The 20,322-nt window shown below is 46.3% G+C and overlaps 2 protein-coding genes across 8 annotated transcripts; both read right to left on the bottom strand.

The window, feature by feature from the left end:
* Positions 1 to 1,881: 1,881 nt before the first annotated feature.
* On the bottom strand, positions 1,882 to 9,452 carry LOC117841556 (uncharacterized). 7 transcript variants are annotated; one of them, XM_034721970.2, is made up of 7 exons: positions 8,840 to 9,452; positions 7,186 to 7,352; positions 6,949 to 7,025; positions 5,137 to 6,849; positions 4,874 to 5,030; positions 4,137 to 4,787; positions 1,882 to 3,334 (listed from the first exon to the last, which is right to left on the bottom strand). In XM_034721970.2, the coding sequence occupies exons 2-6, from the start codon at positions 7,337 to 7,339 to the stop codon at positions 4,141 to 4,143; spliced, it is 2,748 nt and encodes a 915-aa protein (XP_034577861.1). In that variant the 5' UTR covers positions 7,340 to 7,352; positions 8,840 to 9,452; the 3' UTR covers positions 1,882 to 3,334; positions 4,137 to 4,140. The 7 variants fall into 7 exon arrangements, with proteins under 7 accessions (XP_034577861.1, XP_034577858.1, XP_034577857.1 ...); XM_034721967.2 differs by lacking the exon at positions 1,882 to 3,334 and having other exon boundaries at positions 4,008 to 4,787; positions 7,186 to 7,366; XM_034721966.2 differs by lacking the exon at positions 1,882 to 3,334 and having other exon boundaries at positions 4,008 to 4,787.
* Positions 9,453 to 11,592: 2,140 nt separating this feature from the next.
* LOC117841555 (CLIP-associated protein) lies at positions 11,593 to 19,921 on the bottom strand. The gene is made up of 18 exons (XM_034721965.2): positions 19,527 to 19,921; positions 18,821 to 18,992; positions 18,298 to 18,459; positions 18,090 to 18,187; positions 17,773 to 17,847; positions 17,609 to 17,677; positions 17,450 to 17,535; positions 17,264 to 17,381; positions 16,599 to 16,697; positions 16,165 to 16,483; positions 14,279 to 16,050; positions 14,005 to 14,064; positions 13,777 to 13,881; positions 13,595 to 13,669; positions 13,435 to 13,503; positions 13,223 to 13,291; positions 12,868 to 12,969; positions 11,593 to 12,070 (listed from the first exon to the last, which is right to left on the bottom strand). The coding sequence occupies exons 1-18, from the start codon at positions 19,824 to 19,826 to the stop codon at positions 11,921 to 11,923; spliced, it is 3,900 nt and encodes a 1,299-aa protein (XP_034577856.1). The 5' UTR covers positions 19,827 to 19,921; the 3' UTR covers positions 11,593 to 11,920.
* Positions 19,922 to 20,322: the final 401 nt, after the last annotated feature.

The following is a 20,322-nucleotide window of genomic DNA, read 5'->3' as shown; positions in this document are numbered from 1 at the left end:
ACATTCTATCAAACTCGACATCTTCCATGATTTCATCGAGCGGATTCTGAGGGGGTGCTTTCTCACCATGATATATCCAGATCATGTAGTCTTCAATGAAATCTCAAACCATCATATGCGATCTTATTGTAGTTGTCTTCCCGAATACTCTCATGTTCTTGCAGGTTTTGCATGGACAAGCCACCATCTTTATCTTCTCGATCATTACATTATTCTCTGCAGCTTTAATGTATTTGCTAATTTCTCCACAGAAATAGGCGTCCGTTCTTCGTGCTTGGTACATCCATATCCTATCCATCTCACTGAACAGCAAAAGAAATTATACAAAATGAAATACCAGCAATGTCAACTTGTTTTATCCTAATAAAAACACTATATATATATATAATTACACACATGTAATATTTCCTAATGAAAATATCATCCATGTCAACTTGATTAAAACTATCATAAATGTTAAACAATCATGTACTAAATATATAATTACACATGTAGTATTTCCTAATAAACAAATGAAAATATAGAAATCTTGGAAAAAATAAAAAACAATTATTCATCATCTATGTCAACTTGTTTTGTCCCACAAAATCTTAGAAAAAATAAAAATTATATCATGCATGAGTCAATATAGAAAAAATCAAATCTTCTTCTCTCTCCTCCATAGATATCTAGGAAATTCATCATTCATGAATGAGGCTAAAACATCAAAGTTGAGTACAAATAATTAGATAATCTTATTATCCTACCTAAATAACCTAACTTCATCCAAATGTTTGAGGTAAATGGAGCTCCAAATGGCTAATCCACACCTTGGAGATCTAGATCTACCTAGAGGTATATGGAACTTCATTTGAGCCTAAAACCTATGTAATAAGCTTCAAAAGGACAAGGAATTAGCATCAACTTACCTCCTATAAGCTCCAACTCCAAGGAAACAAAGTTGAAAATCTTTCCCCATCTTTTTCGCTTTTCGAGCAGCACCTCCCCCGAGCAGTGACTGTGCTGTCGGGAGGAGGAAGAAGCCAAGCTGGCTGTTTTGTTGCCCATTTCCAGGGACGGGTCACGAACCATTTGCAGAGGTGGGCCACGGGGTGATCCGCCCCTGGAAATGGGGGTGATTTCCAGGGGCGGGTGATGCCGTCACCCGTCCCTGAAAATTGCCCCTATGTGCAGGGGCGGGTGAGCGGCCCGTCCTTGGAGAACCATTTGCAGGGGCGGGTGACGCCTCAGCTGGTCAGGATAAGGTCGCGTGAAGTGGGCCCGTCAGATCAATGGATTGAGGGGCAAAAGTGCCATTGCACATGCCGAATTGAGTCCTCCGGTAACTGTTCCGTTAAGTTTCTAACGAAAGTTCACGGTTATGGCACTGAAGTGTCAAGAAAGGAATGAAAGATAAATCCCAGTGCTAAATAAGGAACAGAAGTGTCAAGAAAAGAATGGAAAATAAATTCTGGTGTCGCAAAAATTTCAATTTCTAATGTCATATAGGGAATCAAGATTTTTATCCGGCGCCGAATTTCCTCTCACTTACCTCTCACTTACTGTTAACGTCCCTTTGCAGCCAATCGAGACTGCAGTAGTAGTAGCAGCAGCACATACAGCCAGCTGCATGCAGCGGTCCTACGCGCGTACTTGTAGTCTTGTACTGCGGCGTCCGTTGTACACACCGACGACGCTACTCACATGCAGGAGTAGTATGTAGCTGTAAAGTACTCGTGCAGCTAAGTTCACACATGACTGTTACTACCGACGACGACGTGTATGATGGATTGTCTGGAGACCAGACGTGATGCACGGGAGCTAGCTAGCTACACACGTGTGCACCCTTACAGCTGTTGCTGCTCGGTGAAACTTCGCATTGCCAGGAAGAAGAATGCTAGCTAGGAAAAAGACTGTTACTAACGTCTCCAGCCCATTACAGGATAATAACTGATGAACCCATGTATGTACCGTGCAATTACTCCCTCCATCATTACTGAAGCAAGCAAATTTCTGCACTCAAGAGGGATCTGAGAGGCTGAGACAGAGCAGGGGTTGCAGTGCACTGCATTTTGCCAGTAAGAGAGCAGAGACCGTTGTGGCCGCCCAGCCCCAACAATAAATGAGGCATCCTGCCATGCACTGCTTCTTCACACTTGTAAATCACTGTACACTGTGCACTGCAATCTGAAGAAGAGAACCAACCAGCGCACCGCTGCAAATACCTACCCACCCATCCAACAACAAGCTGCAACGAACACATTGATATCACAAAATCTAACGATTTGGGCACCAGCTGCAAGGAAAGGGCAGATTTCGAACACAACCTCCTGCTGCTGCCGCATTTATTCTTCTCCCTCATCCGTCACGCATTGCTTGCTTGCTCGCCAAATCCAGCGAACGGCAGGGGCAAGAAGCTAGCACTGCAAACGAACGCATAGCAAGACGAGCACGCATCTCAGCAGTCAGCACCAGCACCCACCACTACCGTTCATAGCTTCACACCATCTCTTGCTAACACAAGTACCACAAATCTTGATTCTTTTTTTTTTTTGCGAGTGTGTGAATCAGCCTGCAACGTGCTTCAGCTCACATTGTTCACAAGTACCACGAAAAAGTTGACACTGGCAATGGCAAGCGAAAAGGCACGGTAAGCCTGAAGCACAGAGAGTCGCAGGCACATCATTTACATTTCTTACCACCCTGCAGCTTCACTTCCCATGCAACGCAACCACCATAATAAATTGTTACTGCAGTCAGTGACTCACAGGACAGTGTAACAACAGTCTCAGCTCGCCCTAGAAAACAAAAATGACTGTTTCTTTAGGCAGCAAGCAGTGGCCACTGCTTATGGCCAGGGCTCAGGAGGGTGGCGAACTTTCACTGCTGAATGCTGATGCCCCAGGGAAATTCACATGCTTGACCTGAAAAGATAAACAGGGCTAAGCCGCGGCAACAGACCTGGCCGGCCTTTGCTCTGGCCTGTTGCTGTTGGCCCCTCCTCCAGCTCCAGGTCCCCGGTGACCTGTAGCAGACCAGAGCACAGAGCAGCCCGGCCGCCCCCGGTATCTATCAGCCATCTCATCTGCCTGGCGTGTGGCCCCCCGTGGCATGCCCACATGGATCCACTGCTGCCCACATGGCAGTGAACAGGCGACACGCAGCCACAAAACCCAAACCCAAATTATCCAGTTTCACCCAGCACATCTCCTTTCTTAAAGTTACAGCAAAGAGTATATGATATGGCTGTCTGGGGTCAAATTGTTTAACTGGTGGAATGGCACGAGACACCAGGGCACGGCTCCATGTTTGATGCCGTGCTTTCAGATTCGCCTCAAAACTACTCTTCCCCCACCTGCAGATTTCATATTCAGCATCAACAGAATCTCTTGATAGACTTTGTTTATGCAAAGCCCCAGAAACCCGCTAATCTCGAGGCCGTGACAAGGTAGTTTGTCTGTCTGATTCCTCTCCACCAAATCATGCCAATGGGCAGGCAACATTTGTCTTTCTGCTAAACGTGTACTAAGTTTCAGGCTAGTGGCATAGGAGGCTCTAAGCTTGGATTAAACTAAGCCAAAAGGTGTACCCAACTCAAATCAAACAGGTAAATAAACAAATGGCAGTTGACATGCATCCTAACAAGATCATCTAGCTACCTTGTGAGTTGTGTGGACAGGACGGGCTGCAAGATGCCATGTGCATGTTTTCATGTCTTTTGCATCAGATCATGCATTCAACTGATTATTGGTCCAAGAACAGGTCCCCCTCCACCCCACAAAAGAGACAGTGCACTACTATTTTCTCTTGTTTCTACGCTCCTTTTCTCCATCTTGGATGAGACAATCTCAACTACAGGCAACATCAACAACCTAGTGGGGGTGGTGCTATTCATTGCTTTTTTTCTTTCTGTTGTATGCGTGAAACAGTTATAGACACAGCATGGGCATAATTTTATTGCCAAGACATTATTGACTAATTACAAGAGAGGGCAAATATCAGAGAAGAGAGATCAAGTGAAACGCAAATAAGGCAAAGGCACATGGCATTGCATTTCTGCAAGTAACGTGAACAAATGAAGCAGTGTTACAGCAGCATCACGTGAACACAAACATTAGGGAGCAGAGGTAAAATTATTAGTTAGAGGGAGGAGGTACCTCACTAGTTGTTAGTCAGATCTAACAGTGTCTCCTCAACGAGGTCCTCCAAAACCATTGAGCAAACTGCCGCGCCGAGCTTAAATATCTCTAACCGAGCCGTGTCAGCGCTGGCCGCCTCTGCCACCTCCCTCTTGAGTATCATCTCCAGCAATAGATTTCTTTCAATGGCTTCGCCTGGAGGATACTTCTCGAGTATCGACCAGTTCCTTATGACTCGCCAAATCTCCTCATCCACCGAATTACTTGAACCATTCTTGCAATCCCTGTGCTCCAGAGAGCATGATCTACCCCAGGGGTATGCAGCCAGTTCTGCCATCAATGTAAGCTCAGCAAGTGCTTCATTTACGGCGTCAAAAAGAAGCCTCTGTTTTGACCGCCTTTTCCCCGACTTCATTCCGTCTTCTTGGTAATCTGAAAACTTATCAAGCAATTTTGGATCCAAAGGTTCAGCTAATATGCAACCTTCTCTATCCATGCCACAAGAGTGGACCAACTTTTGGATAAACGTTAGCGAATCTAGATCTTCATCAGCCTTTGAGAAAAGTCTTGAGAGTCTCAAAGAGTTTGGTGACATGACTTCCAGTGGGGGATCCTCCCATGATAGGGATCGTGAAAAGGATCCAATAAGGGGAGACCTCGACAAAGCTTCTGCACATACATGTAGAAATGTCATTGCATATAGATTACAAAATTTCATCTGTTAAAAGTTTGATGAAATGGGTTTCTGAGCTTACGTGGAGATGAAGCTATGAAATTTTCAGATGAGTACAGTAGCCTCCTATTGTTATTATCACAGATAAATGGTCCATCTAGTACAGATACAGGGCTTGGTTGGTCCTGAGGGTCACCAAAGATTCCTGGGGCGCCAAGACTTGACATAGAAGAAATATCCTGACAAAGTACAGCTAACTTTTCATATTGTGAACTTCTTAAGGCTAAACAAGTGAGTGTACAAAAAATATGAGCACCAGCTTTAATAGGATAAATTTTGATTTACCTTGGCTGGGATGTTAGCTGTATTATTAGTATGACAAGAACTAGTCACCAGCCCTTGCATGATGTTCTTCTCATCCGTGTCAAGACAAGTATTTTGTTTCCCATAATTGTGTAGCACAAGATGGTTCCAGTCTTCCTTCACATCACCATTAGTCACAGCACCTTCATGCTTGAGTCTATCGCTGGCAGACGGATCTACCTTCTCCCGAGTTGATTTCTTATTTTTCGAGAACAGGCTAGAAACTTTTTCCCGAAATGATGATGACTTCCTGATTCTTTCCTTTTGAGCTGCATGAGTGCCAGAGGCTACTCCATTTGACTCAATGCCTCCATAAGACAAAGAAACTGGAAGAGATCGAGACCTTGGCAAACATGAGAAAGGTTCTTCAGCTTCCAGCTCAGATGCTTGGCTCTCCACTGTTTCACCCTCAATTTCTTCCTGGTCCTTGACTTTTGAAATTGTGAGCATGTCACCTAGTGTGCCCATACTTCTACGACCTTCCATTTCTTCCTCACTACTGACTGTTGATGATACCATAGACCATCTCTCCAAAATCTTCTTCTTGCCTTCCCTAACTACCGATGGTTCCCGTCTATGGGATGTCTGACTAGAGCATGATGCAGAGTAAGGACTTCCACTTCTACTCAGAAAATCCCAAGAACGGCCAGATGTCGGAGTGCCAAACTCCAAATCCTCGCTTGTTTCACCAGACATTTCTTTTGCAATCTCAACTTCAGATTTACTGAAGGAGTCATCTCCGATATAAAATTCAGGATATTCACATGAGAGCATGCTTTCTTCATCTTGCTTGTCTTTGAGCCTCATCCTCATCTGCCAAGTGATCTCCTTTGCTAATCTTCTTGAGCATGCTGTTTCATCAACTGTCATCATACTTTCATCTTCACTATCTTCTGCAGATGATAATGGAGATCCTACAATCCCAGGATCATGAGAATTCGCGAGTCCTGGCTTTAGCACTACAATTTTTGTTGGCTCAGACAAACTTGAGTTTGCTGGGGAAACATCTAAGCTCTGGTGGCGCCTGTATCTGTTACGTTCACTTTCATCTCCATCTAAAAAGAGTTGTCTCCCCACAAGAACACTGCCTTTTCTCTTCGTTGGTTCTGATGGCTTCAGTATGGTTATTTGCTTTACTTCAGAAGGTGGTGCAGCAGGTTGGAACTCATAGCGGTTGCTCGATAACAGTGGATTTGACTCATCAAGGAACTCCAAGAATAGGTCTCTATTTGAGCTTAAAAACTGCAGTGCATCTTGGAACTCCTTTGAATGAAGAAGCTTCTCATCCGTGGCTAGACGCTTCGCTTCAGCAAACTTTTCGCGAACAAGTGACATTCTCTTCTCACAACAAGGTTCAATTCCTTGGTACTTGCTCTGGCTGCTATTGATTCTTGAAGGTTGGTCACTAAAACCATTCCATGTGTGCTGATGGCGCAGTCCTGCCTTTTGGTTTTGATGGCATTTGCTTTCCTTCTTCAGCTTGATATTCCGGTAGTTCTCTTCAAATCCGCTAGACTGAACCGGAGCATCATGTAGACCCATTAATCTTGCAACAACATTCAGAGGCTCCTCATTAGGCATCCCTTCTTTCCACATGTCCTGCTCCATAAGCATCTTAACGGGCGTCCCACCAGATCTTTTAGTAGGCGAGTTTGATCTTTTAGTAGGGGAATTCCTTCTTGCCTGACTATCTCTCTGTGGGTAAATTCGAGCAGAAACAAATTTGTAAGTTCGGTCACACTAAGTCTTACTTTTACTTACATGAAGAAAGAAACATAAAAACTATTGACGTACTTGTTTATCTTCAGTTTGAACTGGGGGATTAATTGCCATCTTGAAAGTGTTACTCCGGTCTCTTCCCGCAGGAGAAACTGCAAACAAATGCTACACTGCATCAGAGTTTTTTTTTTTATGTGTGTAGCATAACCTTGCATACACTGAATGACTGAAGTAGAAACCCATCCCAGGGGCAGAAGAAAACATACAAAAATTATAATAGCATGGAGCAAAAAGGGTAAGAGAAATAGGTACCATCTCTATGCGCCTTGTCAGTGAGCATCTTGGTCGCAACCACACCATTGCTGAGGTCGAACATGTTGATCATCCTCCCCAGGCATCCCGGGAAGGGGGCGAGAACTTGGAGGTCCTGCCTCCTTTTGTGCCTTCTATCCTGAACCCCTTTCATTCACACCGTCCTCCTGCAAATCCAGAGCTACAACACATCAGATACGGTAATCATATCAGCATCATGCTTACTAGCAGAGGTTTCAAAGTTTGAAACTTTTGAAGACAGAGAGGAGGGAGGAACCGGACAAGACAAGCGCGCAAGAACGGAACAAAAAACAACTGCGTCCAAAAAGCACCCTCCACATCACGAAATCCGACGAGGAGGGCAGTGCGGGAGCGAGGAATCAACACGTGAAGCGCGATCCCCCACCTCGCCCCCGAGGAGAACAATGCGCAGAGGACGATGGGGAACTATGACGAGAGAGCAGATCGATTGCCACAAGAACCCATCATCACATTTCGCCGGTCCCGGAAAAGGCCACAGGAGCAGCCCGCAAGAGACGAACGGAGATTAAAAAGAAAAAGATGCACCGCGCGAAAAGCTGCTGGCCTGCTGGCTCTCTCTTTCGCGAGGCTTGAAGGGAAACAATACCTTCGATGCAGTAGCTCGGGCAATCTCCTACAGTACTTGCTTAAGTAGGAACTGGCACGCAAATGCAGCGAAAACCGGTGAGAAGCTTGCGAATGTCGCAACCACGCGGCGAAAGGCGGGGCGATTTCCTACCCAAATCGAGGTCGTGTCGCAGAGGCATGCGGCGCGAGTCCAACCGTGAAACTCCACACGAAAAGGAAAGGCGCACGGCACGAAAGCCCAGCTCGCGTTCCCCGTTCCGCAAGCGCGCCAAGGAAGCTGCGACGGCAGTAGGAGCGCGGCGCAGAAGAAAGGCACCGGCCTTTCTTGCTTGCCCGAACGAACGGACGCAGGGGGGGAAAAAAGAAGCGACCGAATCTTCAACATCAAAGACGACCCAGCGGTGAAACGAATAAATTACAGAGAGAGACCGGCGGCGGAAATGGCGTGATTGGGACGGGCGGCCGAGCCGATGCGCATGTTACCTGGTCGGCGGAGCGGAGCGGAGCCGGCAACCGCCGAATCGGGGGGAGGACGCGGCGGTTGGCGGTGACGCGAGAAGGTCGCAGCGCAGTCGTTATCCCCCTCTGCGTCGCGCGCCGCGGAGAAGAACGGGGACTGGACGCGGCAGCGGCAGCGGAGCGTGGCGGTGGCGGCCAATGAGCGTGGCGGAGGTGAAGCTGACGATGGCGATGGTCCCCATGGATGGCGATTAGGCGGTGGTAGGAGACAAGTTTAGGAGAAGTAACTGCGCATTAATCACTAGACTAGGAGGTGGCAATGAGGCAATCCGTGGAGAGAGGGTGGAGGTGATTGCGATTAGCTGCGATTAGCGGGGAGATTAAAAAGTGGAGGAGCAAAATCCAAAGGCAAAGCCAATCGGAAGCGCGGCTGAAAAGGCGCCGCTTTTGGGAGCGGAGCGAAAGCGACGGAGGCAACGAACGAACGGTCACCCTCCCCACCGCCCCCAACCCAAAAATGGCAAAAACCACCACCACCAAAGAGAGAGAGGAGCAGGGGAAGGAGGGAGGGAGCAAGGGGACGGACCTGCACTGCAGCGGCTGCGAGGAAACCGCCGCCGCCGGTGTGCCGAGGAATGCGGCGAGCGGGACCGAGGTATCCTGTCAGGGCGCGCGGATCTAGGATTCCCCGCGCCTAATCCGTGTCTCCCCGCGGCGAGGGCGAGCAGAGCTCCCGCGGCGGAGGCGCCGCCCTCTTGTCGCTGTCAGCCAGCGCCGGATTCCGGCAGTCGGCCGTCCAGGAACGTCAGGAAGCGAAGGCCGTCGCGAGCACGTCCGTCTCGTCAGACAGACAATAGCAGCCGGTGCGCCGCCGGTGGGTAGGGACAGTGAGGGGCCCACCGGAGAGCAGTGCGGTGGCACTAGCGAGATCGTGGCGAGGCGACGGGTGCTCTGTAGTAGAGTGGAGAGGAGGGGCGCAACAAGCAATGGCAGGTAGCGAGCGAGGAGAGGAGAGGGTGAGGGGGAATAGGAGGCAAATGGCAACTTTGGCTGGCAAGGGTGGGGTGAGGCGAGGTCGCAATGGCGCACGCACACGGAACGGAAGGTGATGAGGGCCAGGGGGGAGCTGAAGGTTAGCAAAGGCAGGGGAAGGGCGGAGGAGCTGAGCGAGTTAGGAGGGCGGAGGTGGGGGCGTGGCAGGTCACGTGAAGCCCCCATTTATGGGCCGCGGCGCTCCCTCTCTCTCTCTCTCTTTCCTCCAACACACTCAGCTTCAGCTCCAACGACGACGCCCCCACGCTCCTCCTCACCCGGCGGCGCTCCTCCTTGGGCCTCGCCCGGCCTTTTACCGGAGTAGTAGAGTTGAATATTTCTCTACGAGTGCCGTGCCATGCGACATGCGAGTGCTAATGGCCTCTTTGGAACGCGAAGGAATCTTAAAATGTAGGAATAGAAAAATTAGAGGAATGATGAGAATGTAGAAAAGTTTGTAATTATATGTTTGGATGCAATATAGAAAAAACAAAGGAACGAGAAGATAGGCACAAAGGAAAGTTTGCAAGGAGTTGGACCTCATGTTAGATTTCCTCCAAAATTTCTATGGATTGAACCATTCCACAGGAATTTTGAAGGATGGTCAATCCTTTGTTCCAAAGATCACATAGAAAAAATTCCTCTACGATCTACAAAATTCCTACGTAAATCCTATGTTCCACATGGGGACTGAGCTCGTCGTGCTCGGGGAATCGGGGACGGAGGGAGAGGGGATGTTTTGTTTTTCCTCGATAACAGTAACTCGATCCCGTTCATCCCATCTGGTCGTCGCATTACTCATTGTTCTAAGCAGTATGCCAGTAATGATAATCCCCTTCTCCGAGGCTTTTAGGACTATCTTATTGGCTTATCCACCGGGACGGATGGAGGGATTCATGGGCTTCGCTTGCAGGTCCGCATGTGCCGGCACAAACCCAAGCGCGCCCGTGTGCGCTTGCCTTGCCTTGCAGATTGCTCACGAGAGTGGCTTTCGCGCTGAATGGAATGGGTGATCGTTTCTTCTTTCTTTCTGTTGGCGGCCGGCATGGCGCTGGCGACTTGGCGTTACGCGCATGTGCGCTCACAGTGCTTCCTCCTCGCAAGCCGCAAGCCCGCAACTGAACTGAACAGGACCGCCCTCCCCTTGTACCTGGTCGCGCTCTACGCACTGATCATTGCATTGCATGCGGCCTTCCCAGGCTTCCACCATAGCCCTCGCATCGCATGCCTTTGCCTTGCGCCCTTGCCTCTGGATCAGATCACTACGGAGAAATGGGCCGGGAGAGCCTTCCTTCCTTCCCCTGCTGCTCGCGCAAGTTTCCCGGTGGGCAGGGCAGGGCACGTCGTCCCGTCCGCCTCCCTCGCCGCGCCGGCCCGTCCGTCCACCCAGCCGGCAGTGGCACGACAGCTTGCTGCTGCACCTGCGCTGCGCATTCATGGCTGCCAATGGCCGCTGCCTGAATGCCTGATGCCCCAAGCACAAAGTCACTTCTCCCCCGCCTCCCTCCTCCATCCGGGACAGAGTATTGCTGCTAGTGGTAATTAATTAGAGCCGTGTGCTGCGGTCAGTGTCTGGTAGCAGTAAAACTTGATTACCCTTTGCTTCGAATCTTCGACAGCCCGGGCGTGGGCTGTGCGTGCTCATGAGCCGCCGTGGCCCGTCGGGCATGCATCCTGCCACTGCTGCTGTCGCTGATGATCATAGCAAGCATACCTGCCTCGCCAATTGCCATGTGTAGCCGTGTACGGGCGATCATTTCCTCGACTTCCAAGTTGCACCATCCTCGCAGAGCAGCCAGCAATGGTACGTAGCAGGCTTCGTGGATTTCAATCCAAGAAAGAATTGCCACCTACGGGACCCAGCCCATCACAGCAGTACATATAATTACCATTTTTTGCCTTGTCTAAAAAAAGAAAAGCCTGCATGTTTACATGCGTATCCATTACCCAGCAGCAGCTCTTCTCTCCTCTGTAAATAAAGACAGAAAAGCCTGAAGACTCATTCAGACATTAGCAAGCTTTCACGAACGCAGCTGCTAAACGAGATGAGGTGATGGCCCATTCGTGCTGCTGCCTGTGCTGTGAGTGGACTGCCAACTGACGGACGGCGATCAGATTGCATACGGATCAGGGTCAGACCAGCCGGAGCCAGCCCGATCGATCAAGCAACAACGACTAGTATCAGCGAGGAGATATGGCGCACATGCAGCTGCAGGCCACCATGAGGGCAGTACGGGCACAGGAGCGCCTCTCCAACCAGTTGGCTTGGAATCCATCCGAATTTCATCTCACAAAATGGAATTCATATATCCCAGCAGCCAGAGCCAGAAACTGTCAAACTGCACACCCTTTATTTCCTCTTTTAAATCACAACAGCCACGGGGAAGGGAAAAAACAGACGCCACCTTTACTCTGCACAGTGCTAGTACTCCCTGCACTTTCCATCCGGAAGCAGGGGAATTATTGCTGCAATCTATCCTCATAAATTGGGAGCCCAGCAAACAGGCCCTCCTTCCTTGCTACGAGTATAGAGTATTCTTCTCCTCCTCCTTCTGGTCCGGTCATGGGCGTTATGAGGAGGGTAGGGGCGAGTGGTATCCTGCCCGTGCCGCGAGACATCCTCCACTCCACTGCATCAGCCGTCCGCTGCAATGAATCTTGGCTGGGACAGCCGGCTGGCGTAGGTGGTTACGAGCTGCAGCTGCGCGCTGTCCAGGCCCTCCAGATACGGCAGCAGCGACGGCCCCAGCTTCAGGTATGTGTCCACCACGCACACCATCACTGCCTGCCAATTTGCAAATGCACCACAGGGCAAAGCCGTTACGATACACATCAGCTGTTCTTTCTTTTTAATTTTGGTACCAAATACTTTGTACGTATGGTAGGAATGTATGATGCAAAGCAAGTACAATGCTGCAGTAGGTAAATGTTACTGCAGGTCAGGTCCTAGTTGGTGATGGCCTCTTGTGTTCTTCTCTCGGTGCATTCAGATTCAGATTCAGACATTCAGTCATGTTTACTGCTAAGAAGACAGCATGCGTATGTGTGGGAGTAGTGTCAGGATGCACACTGAATGCATGAAAAACGACCAGGGTCCACCGATCCGGTGCTTACATGCATGACTTCCATGTTGACTGGATCGGAATAAAGTTACCCCATATGGCCTGAGCTGTGTTCAGTAAAGACGGATATGGCCCGGCTAACCGAAGGGAACAGACCAAACATGTGCCCAAGAAATGCTACTGAATTTTCTGGTTCGATGAACACATTGATGAATAGTATGTGCTATCAAGGCTACTGGAAGTTGCTCAGGTTTCTAACCATAATTCTTATGTGATGTTTTGCCAACATAGTTCAGTAAGGGTCTTCTTAGCTGTGGACCTTTAACTGAACAGACTCAAGTTGACAAATTTATAAGCTTTTCTAAGCTGATCACTAGTGCAACTTCTACATATTATGCTCCTAATCGTTCCTATGACCTTTACTGTAGGTAATCTGGAGGACATGAGGAAGTACAGTTGTCCAAAATACAGTGACTGATCTTAAATACGGCATTCTAGAGCAAAGTGGGAGCGGATTAACCTTGCGGACATATGGGCTGTGGTTTTCAAATGCATCCAGAAGTGCAGGAAGAAATGTTGACAGATGAGCCATGAGGTTTTCCTGTGACAATCGAATCACAAGCTGCAAAAAAAAGGAAGAATAAAGATTAGCAATATCCAAAATGGGAAAGATAAGCTAGCTGTACGCCACCTAACTCATAACACGGGTCAAAGTTAGACAATGAGCTGTACACATGCAGCTAAATCCTAGTTGACTCAGAGTTCAATCCATGAATATATAAAAGCCAAATTGAGGTTCATAGTACTAGCTTTGAACTGGTTTGCAGACATGAGAAATGTAGGATTAACGCAATGAAACTCGCTGGGCTGATTACCTTGCTCAAACTATTGATGCTGATAATAAGAATTTTCTCATCTTGGCAGGCCAACTGAGAAGAAATGGCCTGCATAGTTACAAGAGAAATAAACAAAGGGCAGTTGAAGTGGGGGGAAAGACAGGTAACAAGTTGTTCAAGGTCTCTCCACCAGATTCAGTTCAAGAGACATCCACAGCCATAAAACTAACAAAAATGCAAATCAAGCGTACCCCAAGGCATCGCAGTGGGTCAAACTGAGTGACCACAGTTGTCAAGCAGATATGGGCCTGATTTACAACCTGCAGTGACAATGACATAAAGGCTTCAGAGGCCCACTTTATGGTTGCATCAGCAAATGCGAGCTGAAGCATGCACTGCAAGTGTGTATACCTTCAAGGCCGCATCTTTGGTTGCATGCAGCAATTTAACTATGAGAATTTCCACGCAACTCTCCATTGCCTTCCTCTGGACGGAAAGGGCAAGGCAGGGGTCATTTTCATGGAAGATGGCATACAATAATGGCACATGCAGGAAACAAGTAGTCACTGTTAAGGAGTTCCAGAAACGCTTACGTGTTTTTCAAGAATTTCAACCAATAGAGAAAGTGCAAGCTCCCTTGTGGGCACATCTGGATCATCAAGCATCTCAAGAAGGGAAGAAGACATCTGGTGTAAATTCTGAAAATGAGTTCAAGATGAGGTCACAGCCAGCTAAGTAACCAGTGGAGAACGAACACCCCTGAAAAATTACCATTAGGGTGACACAACATACGGAACAAGAACAGTGCGGTCTAATCTAACCTTGGTGGGCACACAATGTCCATTCATCTCTGAAACTTCTTCTGGTTGCCTTACAGTATCCTGTAAATAGAAAGTGGAATCTGTTGCCCAACTTTGTAAAATAAATCTCAAAAGAGAGAGACATCAACCTAACTGTTGCAGAAATGAGAGAAAGCTAAAATAGTTTTCAAACAAAACATCAGCAGGTTACAGATTGTTAGAATTACGATGTTGTATCTGGAAAGTGTTATTTTAGGAGAGAGAAAAAGTGAACAACTGACTGGAAAATACTTACCTTATGATCCTGGCAGCCATTCCCTGTGACTTCGTGATTTCTGATATTTATGCTCAGTTCACTTGCATTTGGTTCATCAAACATCTTCATAGTCTGACTGTCTCTCCTTGCACTTTGAACTATGTTATCTGATATCACACTGAAGTCAATTCTTCTCGGGAGACTGTTCCTTGGCCTCAGGGTACTGGACTTCTTGTCCATCATTTCAGCTTTGTGATCATAAGATTTGTTACTGGATTCAAACTCAATCCTCTCAGAACAGCACTCCTGGGCTTCCAAAGAAATATTTGGGAGACACTGAAGTGCAGAACTGAAACAATCATCAGTCTTAACAGAATTAGATTGATGTGCTGGATGCATCGGTGATTTAGCAGATCGGTATGTGGGATGTATCGGAGATTTAGCATATTGATACGTGTGACGAAGTGGTGATTTAGCAGATCGATATGCAGGATGGAGTGGTGATTTAGCAGATTGAGATGCAGGATGAAGTGGTGATTTAGCAGTAAAGATGTCAAAAGATGGAGCCCTTTGCTTATGTCTCCTTTGCTGCAAGAACTCTTCTATATCACTTTCTATCTTTGGTATTAGTTGCTTCATTGCCCGTATTAGCCGCTTCTGTTCTTCCATTGACATGCTGACCAAAAAGCTTAACATTGATGCAGGATCATAATGGGAATAAATTGATGAGAAACCAACCACCACAACCTCCTTCAGTTTTTTGCTTTTATCCTTAAACAAAAGGGCAAGTTTTCCAAACCATGGCTTAAGGAAACTGCTGCTAGAATAGCTTTCAGAATTGATTGTGCATTTTACAAAAGAGGCATTTGCAAACTCGAGAACTGCCAGTTTTGACTTGGGAGATTTCTGCTCATCGAGTGAACGAAGTAAGGCGGGTAAGAGAGAATCAATGAAATAAATTTCACTTGCATGTTTCAAAATTGCCAAGCACTGCTGCTTAATTGATTCCTTTGGATCATTTAAACGAGAGAAAATATGGGGCAGTGTCTTGTCGAGATAATGTTCAAAAGGCTTCTTGAAAGCCGGCATGATCTCAGCTAGTGATGAGAGAGCAGCCTGTGCCACTTTGTGATGGGGATCATCAAGATACCGACAAACAAGCCTCATAACCTTCTCAAAATTTTGTGCAACCTCCTGAATGCCTTTTGGTCCACGTTCTAGCAAACACTGCTTTAAGAAATCAAGTGCATATACCTTCATCATCCAATCTGACCTTGGGTTAAGACCTAAAGAGAGTGCCTCTGTGAGAGATGAGGGCAGATCCATGTTGCTTATCATTTCACCCAAAATGAGTTTCTTCTCATCTAAATCACTTTTGGTACTGGCATAAAACCAATTTGTCATCTGCTTACTCAAGAGAGGTCGCCGAAAGTTAGGAGTGTAACTATTACGTGGCTCCTTAGAAACAGCACTCTTCTTAGGAGTGCTAAAACAGTGCTTCCTCTCCTGCTGAGGACCTAGTTTTCCACCTGATCCGGCATCAGAGCTTTCTTCAATAGGATTTTGTTTTAGCAAGTTCCCTGATCCTCTCAAGTTAACGGCAGGTGACAAGCTCGTCAACTCAGAAGGATCTTCTGATCCTTGAACTTGCTGAGGAGTTATCTGTTCAGCATTTGGAACACATTCAACCTTATCTTGAACAATTGTTACAACATCTGCTTCAGTTAATGGCATCTCTGAAGGTGCCCCCGTTGCAATTGGAGCAGCAGATGGCAGGTCACAAGATGATGAATTGACACCTGCACTTTTGTCTGAAATTATGGAAGACATTGGTCAGTGGAGCCTAATATTTCCAGTTAAACAAACAAAAAGAACATTTTTTTCTTTTACAGGGAATTATAGAATTGTTTTCTAATGACAGGTACCTGAATCGCATTTACCAGTATCTCTGTTTGTGTTTTCTTCCTTTCCCAGTGTGGTCTTATCTTCAAAAGAACTTCCAATAGCCAAAGTGTCATCCTTACTGCTTTGATCTTGCGCTTTTGAGGCCATATCATCATACTGGTGGTATAGTCTTTGTGATGGTTGCAGGTCTCCAGAAGAAAATGATGTCTCAGAATCAACCTTAACAACTTTGTCCATTACAGCAGGAGTGCAAGAACTAAGTTGAGGTTGACTTAGTTTAACACTTTCTACTGGAGGAAGATGCCTTTGATGTGTCTCAGCATCTTCATCATTTATCATCTACAATGTTTTTTAAAAAAAAAGCAAGTTATACTATATGATCAATCGGGAAAATATGTCTGATAAATTCACAAAAGAAAGATATGTTTACGGGAGAATCAGTTTGAGCATATACTTTCTGTCTGGATGGTTCAAAAGACGAGTACAACTGGCGTGAACGCTCAGGCCATATCCTTGAGAACATCCTGTAGCATGCCCTAGCGCTTGATCGAACCTTGGAATTGGAAAAGAGCCAAATAAATCAGAGGATTTCTACAAAAAGAAGACCACTTGAAACAACTGGCCAGAATCAGAAGTTGAGTACCAGAAGCAGAGAATTATAGATTTTTCACAGGCATCTTTCAGTTGATATACACCACATAACCCATGACTATCAAAAAGAAAAGGTCAAAGAAACAAATGCACTATTTTATTTTGTAGGGCAACAAATGCAAAAAAATTATACAATAATTCTCTCTTATAGATTGATTAAAGATCTGCAGCTAAGAAGAAACCATAGCAGTCCAGGTTTTCATTTCCCCCCTTTTCTGTTCAATGTAGAGCATATATTGATAGTAATATGACTTGACAGACAACGGGCTACTCATAAGTTCACCGTATAGTTTAATGAACCAATTATCTATGTGCTATATCCAACTATTTGCTAAAAAAAGGACACTAAAACGTGCTCCAAATTTACAGGAGGAAGAAACACCTTGTGCTATCCCAATCAAAATTCTAACTGGCATTTCTCACAAACAGAACACCAATGTAGATGTACGAATGGCAGAATGTAAATACCTCGCTAGTTGCATCTGCTATACAATATTTGATTAGATCTTCGTACGCATCAGCTGATCTCTGTATTTCTGGAGTATCAACCCAGTACTCTAGCATTAGTATTGCATATTCGCAGCACCTGCAATTGGGAAAACCTTTTTAAGCTTCTGCCAAGTACTATTGCTATACCAGATTGGTGCTTCTTACCTGGCACGAAGAACAGCACTTCTATCATTCTTTGCAAATTCAATAATCCTTGGTAGTATACGAGCTACCTTACAGTTCCTTAGCATCTGTGCACAGAGAGAGCAATAATCAAACAACAAGAAATCAAAATGGCCAGAGCAAGCTCTTCAGCATGTATACCTCTTTTATACAGTTATCAGCAGACTCAGCAATTACAAGAATGGTGATTACGACGTTCTTAAGGAGGACCTGTGGGTTTGAGTAACACGGTGGATTCAATCAGATACATCAGGCTGACACTGATAGTTGTTAACAGTGGATATAGAACGAAAGCAACAGCATACCGGAATAAGCAGCTCTGCGTATGGTTCAAAGTCACGTAGTAGCTCTTTCGATAGGAAGTTTAGTAAATGACATGCCTACAGGTAATCAAAATAGAAAATAGCAATTCAGCAAGTGCCCAAAAAAGGACGAAGTATAGCATGTTCTATTCACTAGGATATTTGACAATCACACATCATGTCTATTTTCGGGTCATGCAAATCTAATAAGGTACCAACACGGCGATTTTGTCAATTTGCAGTACATGTAAGTAGAATTCTCTTTCCTCAAACGATTAGAGCAAGTTAGGTTGCAAACATGAAACCACAAATGACCAAACCTGTTTCACAACGCTTGATCTCCTATCCAGAAGCTGAGTTATTAGAGGGGTCACAAGCTGTTTTAGGAGCATGGGAAAGGCTGAATAGTCTGCAGCACCTGGCATAAAGATGCAATAGAAAAGGTCCTTTAAAGAACTCCCACACTTCTTCAACTGATAAATTTAAACATTTATTAATGTGTACGGTAAAGCCAACACAATTAGGAACCTCCAAGCACTAAGCCTTCCACTCTTTGCATTGCAGTTATCCGGATTGACCACTCATTGTCTGGCTGCAAAGTAGATACTACTTTCTCTATTTCCCTTAGTAGGTCCTTCTCAGAGAAAACCTTTATAGGTTCAATTAATTTCCTTGTAATGTCTCCTTCTCCTACAACAAATAAAGGATGACATATTATCTCCCAGTAATCAGGAACTGATATGGTAAGATAAAAAACTAACCACAAAATTGCACCGGTACTCCTACATGGGGTGCATAACCAGCTAACTCCCTCCAACTTACGTTTTCATAATGGCAATTTGGTTTAGCTATTGAAAGTATTATTCATCTGGTTTTTATGACACTTTATACTATTCTGAGCATCAAATTATATCATGGACTTAATAAAAAAATATTTGTGATATACTAATTTCTGATTTATCAATTCATACAAGGCTCTTGTTGGATATAGAAACAAACTACATACTTCACACCCGAATAGCCTGAAAAACTGAATGGAAGCCCAATGTACCTGCAAGAAGTGAGATATCTCTCGTGCTGATCTTTTCTTTGGAACTTTTCCTTACTTGACTGGTATCAGAAAATTCCATCTTGATTGTCGCACAATGAACGTGTTGATCATCTGTGTCTGACATGCAAGAATTTGGATGTGTGCTTTCCGTTCTTGCATTCATCTCCTTCATCTGCAACATCAACAACTTTCTGACCACGCAATTACTAAGCGCAAATCACCGCATAACTCACAGTAACTAATGTTTTCTGGGACTTGCAAGTTGCAACGAGTCCTTGAAATTTCTATCTGTTCTTTTATTAGTATGACCAAACCCCCATTATGAATTCAGAACATAAGATACATTGTAACAAGTAGATAATAGTTAAATATTAACGGACAGTACGAGACCTGAAGATTTTTGCACCGAATAAATTGCATAAGGTACCATTCATACTCTGTACACAAATAATTACTCGTACAGAATTCTCCACACCAGAATGGTTTCCCCCTAATCGGTCCTTTGTTCATGCCAATATCATTAGTTCGGGCTGATTTGGAACAATATTCATACCCTACTCATGGAGGTACACGTACACCCGTCCTACTCATGAAAAACCCCGGCTGTAAATGTAATAGCTAGATTAATCATTTCTAAGTCGCAGCACCAGTACAATCTTAAGGAGTGAATAAAAGCGATCGAATGCCACGACGGGTGTACGTGTACCTCCATGAGTAGGACGAGGAACCTCCTAGCGGCCTCCCGCACGGCCGCGTCGCCGTCCCCAAGCCGCGCCACGACCAGCGGCGCGAGCCCATCGGCGTGGCCCCGCATCGCCTCCCCTCCGCCCGCGGCGCAAAGCGCCTCGAGCGCCTCGCGCGTGGCCTCGGTGTGGCCGCCGCCGCCGCCGGTGCGGAGGAGGCCCACGCAGCACTCGGCGAGCGCGGCCGCGCCGGGGGCGTCGAGCTCCGCCCCTGGCGCCGGCGCCAGCTCCCGCAGCCGCGCCGCCGCGGCAGAGGACGGCATCGCGCCTGCCGGCGCGAGGGTTTGATGGGTGCGGAGCGGGGTGGTGATGGAGAGGAGAGGAGAGGAGAGGCGATCGGCGCGAGGAAGGACGCGACGCGAAGCGAGGTGCGGGTTTTGGAGGCCGGTGGTTTTATAGGCGCGGGGTTTAGCCGTTGGGAAATGGCTTTGACCAGGATTAGCTGCTCTGCTGCAGTGGCAGGTGAAAGTTACTGGCTGTGTCATGTAACTCACTCGCAGTGTGTCATGCTCGAATAATTCTCTATCAAATTGAAAGTAACTATATAGTGAGGCTAATGATGACGTACTAATTACAATGTGTAGCTTTGCCACTTTTATGCGTACTGGCTACTGAGTCTTTGCTAATTAGGTTAGGTAAGGCTATTGTTTTGGGCAATGGAAGCAACTTTATTTTCAAATTAATGTTGGACACCGACATGTATAGCTTATATGGTCCAAATCAAATTAATGTGAAAACTGTCTTGGCTGAGTTTATTTT

Source organism: Setaria viridis, chromosome 1, assembly GCF_005286985.2.
Source record: "Setaria viridis chromosome 1, Setaria_viridis_v4.0, whole genome shotgun sequence".
In the NCBI taxonomy this organism is placed as follows: domain Eukaryota; kingdom Viridiplantae; phylum Streptophyta; class Magnoliopsida; order Poales; family Poaceae; genus Setaria; species Setaria viridis.
Note: the sequence above shows the minus strand (reverse complement) of the source record. Positions and strands in the feature narration are given on the sequence as shown.

What these genes read in the sequence shown, in the direction of transcription:
- LOC117841556 (XM_034721970.2), bottom strand. Translation starts at nt 7,339, where the DNA reads ATGAAAGGGGTTCAGGATAGAAGGCACAAAAGGAGGCAGGACCTCCAA. An exon ending in TGACAAGGCGCATAGAGATG is followed by an intron (nt 7,026 to 7,185) that starts GTACCTATTTCT and finishes ATTTGTTTGCAG; the next exon opens with TTTCTCCTGCGGGAAGAGAC. An exon ending in TTTCATAGCTTCATCTCCAC is followed by an intron (nt 4,788 to 4,873) that starts GTAAGCTCAGAA and finishes ATGTATGTGCAG; the next exon opens with AAGCTTTGTCGAGGTCTCCC.
- LOC117841555 (XM_034721965.2), bottom strand. Translation starts at nt 19,826, where the DNA reads ATGCCGTCCTCTGCCGCGGCGGCGCGGCTGCGGGAGCTGGCGCCGGCG. An exon ending in AGATATCTCACTTCTTGCAG is followed by an intron (nt 18,460 to 18,820) that starts GTACATTGGGCT and finishes TATTTGTTGTAG; the next exon opens with GAGAAGGAGACATTACAAGG. An exon ending in GGAAGGCTTAGTGCTTGGAG is followed by an intron (nt 18,188 to 18,297) that starts GTTCCTAATTGT and finishes TCTTTATGCCAG; the next exon opens with GTGCTGCAGACTATTCAGCC.